The sequence below is a fragment of the Brassica oleracea genome, chromosome C1 (assembly GCF_000695525.1).
Source record: "Brassica oleracea var. oleracea cultivar TO1000 chromosome C1, BOL, whole genome shotgun sequence".
NCBI classification, from domain to species: Eukaryota; Viridiplantae; Streptophyta; class Magnoliopsida; order Brassicales; family Brassicaceae; genus Brassica; species Brassica oleracea.
The window spans coordinates 32,139,250-32,147,789 of record NC_027748.1 but is presented as its reverse complement, the minus strand read 5'-3'; the positions used below and the strand labels follow the sequence as shown (position 1 = coordinate 32,147,789).

The 8,540-nt window shown below is 40.6% G+C and overlaps 1 protein-coding gene and 1 long non-coding RNA gene across 2 annotated transcripts; both read right to left on the bottom strand.

Annotated features, from left to right (window-relative positions):
- Nucleotides 1–2,700: 2,700 nt before the first annotated feature.
- Nucleotides 2,701–3,249, bottom strand: LOC106337688 (uncharacterized protein At4g02000-like). Its single transcript, XM_013776817.1, has one exon. It carries the CDS (start codon nucleotides 3,247–3,249, stop codon nucleotides 2,701–2,703), a length of 549 nt encoding a protein of 182 aa, XP_013632271.1.
- A 2,466-nt stretch (nucleotides 3,250–5,715) lies between these two features.
- On the bottom strand, nucleotides 5,716–7,615 carry LOC106303930. The gene is made up of 3 exons (XR_001262586.1): nucleotides 7,486–7,615; nucleotides 7,293–7,384; nucleotides 5,716–5,801 (listed from the first exon to the last, which is right to left on the bottom strand). It is a non-coding gene; the product is annotated as an uncharacterized LOC106303930 (long non-coding RNA).
- Between the last annotated feature and the right edge of the window lie 925 nt (nucleotides 7,616–8,540).

Here is an 8,540-nt window from a genome sequence, read left to right as displayed (position 1 = left end):
TCACATGTACCAATGCCTCTGCACATAGTATGAATAGGAAAGGGGACAATGGATCCCCTTGACGGATGCCACGTTCTGGTGTAATTCTTCCATACGTTTGGCCATTGAGGAGCACGGTATAAGAAACCGATCGAATGCAAAGCATGATCCACTGGATCCATCTCTCCGCAAACTCCATTCTCTGAAACAGCACCTCAAGGAAACTCCATTCAACTCTGTCATAAGCTTTTGACATGTCGGTTTTGATAGCAATGAAGTCCCCTTTGCAGTTTGGGTTGGTTTTGAGTCCATGTATCATTTCATGCGCTATCAGCAGGTTATCTGATATTAATCTTCCGGCTACAAATGCACCTTGTGTCGGCGACACCAGAAAAGGCAAAATCCCTTCTAACCTTGCACATAAGATGTTAGATATGATCTTATACGATACTGCACACAAGCTGATCGGCCTTAGGTCTGACATGCCTGCTGGGTTTGGTTTCTTCGGGAGTAGACAGAGCTGTGTGAAGTTCCAGTCCTGCGGAATGATGCCTTCCCTGAAGAATTTTTGGACTTCTATGATAACCTGCGGGCCAGTGATAGACCAGAAGTTTTGAAAGATATGCCCCGTTATGCCATCTACTCCAGGAGAGCTATCACTTTTGATTGCTTTCACAGCTCTCTTTATCTCTGCATCAGTGACATGTTTTGTCAACTTTAAGTTCATTTGTTCTGTCACCTTTGGAGCGAAATCTTGCAGAAGCTCTGTTGCATCAGTAGGCTGAGAGGTGGAGAAAAGTTTTGTGAAATATTGTATAGCAATCTCTCCTTTAGCCTCCTCTGAAGTATGTTCAATACCACCAGGATCAGTGAGGCTTGTGATGAAGTTCTTCATCTTTCTAGTTCTCGCCCAACCATGGAAGATTTTTGTGTTCTTGTCTCCCGCTTGCAGCCAGTTATTTTTGCTTTTGAGCTTCCAATATTCTTCTTCCTCCAGAAACAACTTCGCTAGTTCCAATTTCAGGTACACGATCCTGTGCATAGTAGGAGAGGTCTTTTTCTCTTCTTCCTCAAGTTCCACTCTAAACCTCATGATCATCTTCTTGGAGTTACTAGCCTCATTACGTTTCCATTTGGAGAGAGCCTTGCGGCATGAAGCAATGCGGTCTGAGACTGTGTTGATGCTGCCATTATGGGATGTGTTCCAGCTTTGTCGTACTATCTCCTCAACCTCAGGGTTGTTACTCCATCGTTTATCGTACATGAAGCGACCAACATGTTTTGTGCCAGCTCCTATTATTTTTGTCAGTATAGGTCTATGATCAGATCCGAGCCTTTCCAGATAGTGTGTGTATGAGCGAGGGAATAAACGAAACCATTCCGCATTTCCAAAAGCTCTGTCAAGCCTGCATTGGACCCATACGTTCTCTTTCACCCCATTATTTACTACTTCTCTGACTCCGACCCAAGAAAACTTGTCTCCAGAGCTTGGGACTTCCTTGATACGACAGCCACTTGCCATATTCCGGAACGGGTAAAAAGATGATTCCTCACGAGCTGGACCTCCACTCTTTTCAAAAGAGTTCATCAACTCATTGAAATCACCAACTAAGCACCAACCAGCATTCCTGTTCAAGCCAATAGTCTTAAGATTGTCCCAGACTATCTGACGTTTATGACGAACAGGGTCTCCATATACAAAGGAGATAAAATAAACCAAGTATCGTTGCTTTACTCTGGCGTCAATGATTCTATCACTCGATGATAAAATTTCTACTTCGTGTGAATTTCGCCAGAACAGAGCCAAACCACCGCTAAGACCCACTGGGTTCACCAAAAAACTGTTATCGTAACCCAACGATCTTTTGAAACCTTCGACGTGATCACTAGAGTTTTTAGTCTCTAGGAGAAACAGGAAGTCATGGAGATGCTCACGACACATCTCCTCCAGACGTTGAACTGTCAGGACGCTCCTCAAACCCCGACAGTTCCAACTGAGCGACGTCATTGAGGATTGGATGGTTTCTGGTGAACCATCAAACCTTCAGCTTGTTTCGACATCTTTGAGGAAACCTCCATCTCCTCTCTCGCCTTTCTCTTAACATTAGTCTCCTCTACGTCCTGTAGGTTCTTTTGAAGACCTGACTGAGTCTCTTTACGAGCTCCTGAAGGGGTTTGTTTAAACCTTTTCCAGGAAGTACCTCTGCGCTTGGATGCTTTGCTTCCACCACTAGTACCTGAGGCAGAGTGATTTTCATGGCCTATGGAGAAAGCAGCACCTGATTTAGAGGGCACGAACTCGCCAGCTCCTTCAATATCTTTCTGGAGCTTCTCCCCTGTCGCGGGCTGTCTCATAGTCATCATGAAAGGATTCTCATTTAGATGGGTCTCAGTTCGAACTCCATCTGCGCGTGGATTTATGTTAATCTCACGTTCATGGGTGGATAATGGAGATATGTTAGACCCTTCTCCTATATTTTGATGACCTACAGCTTCAGCTTCAGCCGTGCGGAAATCAAACACCCTTCCCACGTTTCTATTTTGGACACCAGAGATTATAGGCTGATCTTCCAGACGCAAGTAGGAGCTTTGTGCGCCAGGATTAGATGACAGATCTTGTAGAGCCTTTTTCATCTTATATTCTCTTAACCGACGTTCTTCAGGATCAGTGCAGTTCATATACATTTGCATCTCCTCAAACACCTCCGGAGCTACTACAGATCACGGTGCAAAGCCAGGAGGGGCTGTTGGTGTAGACAAGAGTGGCATTAGCGTGCCCACCAAGTCAGGGTGGTGTTGACGGTGCACCAGGGGGGTTATTGCAATTCCTTTCCCTTTGTCACATGCGTTCCCACTTTTGTTCTTGAGACCTTGATAAAGAGGACACCTCTGTTTCTCATGTGACAGTCTGAGACAGTGAAAACATTTCTTTCGAACCCTTTCATACTCCACGTCTACCGTAGTACTCCCTCCATTAGGTAGATTCAATAGCTTTGTGTCTCGCACAGGCTGTTGGAGATCCAAAATGATCCTCACTCTAATGTACTCTTGGAGATGAGGTTTCTCCGGGTCAAACTCGATATCTTTCACATGACCAATTGGGTTTGAGACAGCCCTAATGGTTTTTAGTGTAAGATAGTTCACCGGTAGCTTATGTAGACGAATCCACACTGATGCTTTCTTTAAGAAGTCTGATGGAGGGAACTCCATCCAGCGATCCATAACCATCCCCCAGTCATCAAAGGTCCGAAAGCCATGTTTCATCACCATTTAGAGGTCTGTTTCTAGATCGAAGATGAACTGAAAGCTTTCCTTCGATAGGGCTATTCCTCGCACTCGCTCATAGACTTTCCAGATCTTAGGCATCGTGCGTAGCATCCGTTGCATATTTTGGCATTCAGGGTTCAAGAGTCTGCCTATCAAGCTACTTCCAGTACGAACTGCATCACTGAAATCTTCATCCTCCGTCAGCGTAACCGGTAAATCCTCCTTAATGGACATTGCTTGCATCACTTTAGCTAGTCCTTCGTCCATCAGTAACAGAAACAAGGAACTTTCAAACCAAAGGGGTTTCTTTCTCGTTGCTAGATAGCGATTTGTGTAAGGCGGCTGAAGAGAAAACCCTACAAAAACACCTTTTTCCTTTGAAGATTTGAGGGAAAAGTAGATATTTGGCGATATTCTCGTAATATCTTGAGCGAATATTTGGAAAATTTCCAAAAAATTCTGTTTCGCGGCAAGGTAGATCCCTCCGTAAGTTATCTCCTTCCTGATTGGTTGAGCCAAAGTCTCTACCGGTGGAAGAGTATTTGGCTTTGAGAGAGAATCTCAAAGAAAAAAACGTCATCCCTAATACTCTTTTAAGGGTCCTTAATGAATTTTTAGTAATAAATTTAATCTTTAGTGGGCTTAATAACCTCTATTAAGGAACTCCCATTTTAAACGGTCCAATGGGGGTTTCTTAATTAGGGATTCTTAAATTTTTTAAAAAAATTGATTTATTGGACAAAACATATTAAAATATAACATTTTAAACATAAATTAAAAAAATGAAAATAAAGATTAGTACAATAATCGAGAATATTTTGAAGCAAACTTCCGAACTTAGTTGTTATCTTCAGAACTCTCCAAATTTATGCCATATGTGTTCAACCAAATTAGCTTTCAGTTGTTGATGCTTATGTGGATCATGAATTCGACTTCGAGCACCCATCATATTGGTGATATTTGAAGGGATATCTATTTCCACATCGACATCGACATGTGAACTCTCGGTGTCTTCTCCTTGTTGGAACTCTGAAACATTAAGCAGAGAATATCCATCTCGTACGTCTTCTACTATCATATTATGGCTCTCATAATCTTCCCAATTTTGGTTTTGTCCCAAAAAAGTGCCGGGTTTTTAATAATGGCAAAGTGAGCTTGCAAGACTCCAAAAGCACGCTCGACATCTTTTCGGACAGCTTCTTGTTGTTTAGCAAATAAAACCGCTTTCGGTCCTTGTGGCTCCCGAATAGATTGGATAAAAGTAGCCCATTTCGGATAAATACCGTCAGTGAGATAGTAAGCCAAATGATACTCCCTTCCATTGACCGAGTAAGTGACTTGCGGTGCTTTACTTTGTATTATGTCATCAAAAACAGGTGAGCGATCAAGAACATTGATATCATTTAAGGTATCTGGAGGTCCAAAAAACGCATGTCATATCCAGAGATCAAATGAAGCAACCGCCTCTAAAACAATTGTGGGTTTTCCCGAACCACGTGCATATTGCCCTTTCCAAGCGGTGGGACAATTCTTCCACTCCCAATGCATACAATCGATGCTTCCTATCATCCCAGAAAATCCACGGAACTCACCAGCATGAAGTAGACGTTGAAGATCGTCCGGTGTTGGTCTTCTTAGGTACTCATCGCCGAATAAAGATATTATTCCTTCCACAAAATGTTCCACACATGACCGAGCAGTAGTTTCAGCGAGTCAGAGGTATTCGTCAACAGCATCCGCCGCATTACCGTATGCCAAGATACGAATGGCTGCTGTACACTTTTGAAATGGAGAGAGACTAAGCCGGCCGAGAGCATCTTTTTTTTGTCGAAAGAATTCAACTTCATTGGAGAGTTGACCAACAATACGCATGAACAATGGATTGTTCATTCTAAATCACCGTCGGAATAGATTTTGAGGATATGTTGGGGTTTCACTGAAATACTCATCTCATAAACGTTTATCGCCTTCTTCACAATTTCTTTTGATGTGAACTCGTTTTTTCCTTCTTTTTTTTGACTTCTTGATCACCATAATTAATGGCTAAATCTTTGAATGTTTGCTCAAAATATTGATCAACATCTTCTTCAAAATATTGATCAAAATCAACTACTTCCACATAATTGTTATGAGAAGAAGAGGCCATTGAAGGAGAAAATAAAAAAAATTGTGAAGATGAGAGTGTTTGTGTTTTGCACTCGTTTGTGTACGTAAGGAGTGTTTGTATTTTGCAAATAAACTTTAGAATGCAATGCTGTATTATATAGAGAAGCAGAGGCTATACAAAATAAACTTTAGAATGCAATCAACACATACATATTGTGACACAAGCAGACACATACGGAGACGCATCTTGTGGCACAAGCAGACACATCTTGTGACTCTACAAGAGACTTTACAAAAGCAAACAGACAAACATACACGAAAACAAGTAACAAGTACACACACAAAAAAAGTTAACTCGTGACTCTTGCATCTTGTGACATCTTCCCTCTCGTGACTACATCTTGCAGTTCGTGACTCACCCATCTTGTGACATCTTCCCTATTTCCTCTCTGCAAGTACACACACGAAAACAAGTTCAACATTTTCACATAATAAACTCTCTGCAATACACAAGAACATTGAACATTAAGCATAACATTGAAATAAAACACAGAGTTCAAACAACTAAACAAGAACAAGAACAGGAACATAACAAGAACATGAACAAAAAGATGCTCCTTTTTTAACATATACAAGAACAGAAGCATAACATTAAACATGCCACAGATGCAGCCAACATGAAGCTAGTTATCGAGCATCTCTGTAAGAAGCTTAGCCTTTAGTGCTTCTTCTTTTTCAGAAAATGGCTCTTGTTTAGAAATGAGACTGTCAAGCAGACTCATTTTCGAAACTTTCTCTTGCAGGGCTAAGTCTTTCTCTTTCAGGGCAATGTCTTTCTCTTTAATAGAGCACATGGCCTGAAACTTAGCCGCAGCCTCCTTATCTTCTATTGGTTTCTTTGCAGAAGTGGCTTTAGAAGCCTTAACACCAGCTGGACATTTGGTAGGTTGGTCATCCAGATTGATAGTAGCTTGAGAGCGTGCTGTTTCCGATCCATCCTCACACTTTCTCTTCCTAGCGTTTCCACCCATCTTAGTATTAGCCTGCTCACACCATTTCTGGTCATAACGGAGCTCCTCCCAAGCATGGTGAAGGTTAAACTTAAGCTTTTGATCGTTGTAAAAAATTTGGTGTGCCAGTTCACAACATCACTCTCACTCTGACCACTTGTTTTCTATCTTGTTGCAGCCGTATAGCATTCACTGAACTTGCACACAAGATCGTTCATCTTCTGCCACCTTTGCTTACACTGAAGAGGTTCTCGCTTATCACCTCTCCTCACCTTTGGACTTGCTGAATAGTAAGCTGCAATGCGGTTCCAGAAAGTTCATGCTTTCTGCTCATTGCTTATGATAGCATCCTTGCTTGTGTTTAACCAGGCGCTAATGAGCACTAGATCATCAGAGGGCTCCCATTTCTTTCTTTCTTTGCGTTGGGTAGGTGAGTCTTTACAGAAGCTTGATGTTTTAGTATTTTGGGTACTAAAGAGAGGGAGTTGCGATGATCCGAGTTCAGGAAGGGGATTCTCTTGTTGACTGTTAAGCAGATCAACAAAATTGGGGGACTGGCTATATGGATTATACGAATCCATAACCTAAATTAAACAAAGAAGAGAGAAGAAGATGTTGGAAGATGAAGAGAAGAAGATGTTGGAAGATGAAAAGAAAGAAAAAAATGATAATCGATTTTAAAGATGAAAAGAGAAGAAGATGTTGGAAGATACGACTCCTTTAATTGTCTTTACTCTTTGTTGCGTAAAGCTGAACTGACATATAGCTAACATATTTATTACCTAACCAAGCATTAATCATATGCATTCATCACACGCTTTCATTCTAACCACAACCTAATTCTCACAACCAAATGATCTTAAACTCTGTCAACTACTATCATCTATCAAATCGCATACGTCTTTTTAAAATTAACAATGGAAAGTATACCTTCCAGAGTAGAAGTCGTTCTTCTTCACAGGATCAGTGACCTCAATCTGATGAAACACAAGCCTTTCATTGTTTCGGTAACTACAACATATCTACAAAACCCTCCAAAAAACAGATACAAAACTGATAAACAACTAATAAGATCACAGATGAAAACAACAACTTAATGAAGGGGATGATGATTGAGACATACCTTCTTGTTTCCTCCCTCAACTTCGAACCTTTTTGTCTTTCGGAGTTTCAGAGAGTTTTGATAGTTTCGCCACAATCCCGACGACATCCTACAAAAAAGAAACAGAGAAATTCAGTGAGAGACATCAAACTATTTGAAGAAAGAAGGAGAGAGGAATCGAGGGACTCGCCGTGGAACTGAGAAGATTTAGAGAATCGATCGACGGAGGAATCGAGGGATAGAGGAATCGTGGTGTGTTTCCATCGGTGGTGGGTTTGGATCATTCCTCTGTCACGGAGAAGACAAGAACGAAGACGGACGATGGGTGGCGGAGGATCGTTGGTGGGGGATCCGTGTGGAGGATCTGTGTGGAGGATCAGTGGTGGGTTTCGTCGTTTCGATCGGTTTCGTCCCTCTCCTTGTTGCAGAGAACACAGAGAAAACAAAGAGACGAAGTGAGAGAAGAAAAGAAAGAAAGAAAAGAAAAAAAAAACTTTAATTGGGAGGCAAACACGTGGGTTTACAACCTCACATATATTCGATCACAAAACACTTCTATTAAGGACCAGTAATCCATATTTTCTTTTCTTCTGATTTAATTTTAATCCACTTAATACCTAAGGACCTAGTTAATAACCTGCGTTAATGGTGGTCTTATATAGTACTAGTGTTTGCGCCAGTACTATTTAAGGGTAAAGATTTCATTAATTTTAACATGTATTAAAACTACAGTCTACAGTTTTTGGTTAAAAATAGAAAATGATTGTCTTCTGGTTAGCTATTCTTGGGTTTGTGAAAAGATAATGATTAATTTATTATCTTAATCATTTTAAAATAGTATGCATTGAAGAAAATAAATAATTCCGGATCATGCTAATCAATGCATTGCAATGTTTGTAAACGACAAATATATATCCTTCCGTTCCCGAAATTAAGATGTTTTAGATTTTTTACTTGTTCCACAAAGATATATTTTCTATATGTTTAAGGTACTTTTTATACTTTTAAGAAACATTAAATGAAAATATTTGAATTGATTAAATTTCATTGGTGAAAAGTTATTGGAAAATGTATAA

What these genes read in the sequence shown, in the direction of transcription:
- LOC106337688 (XM_013776817.1), bottom strand. Translation starts at nt 3,249, where the DNA reads ATGGTGATGAAACATGGCTTTCGGACCTTTGATGACTGGGGGATGGTT.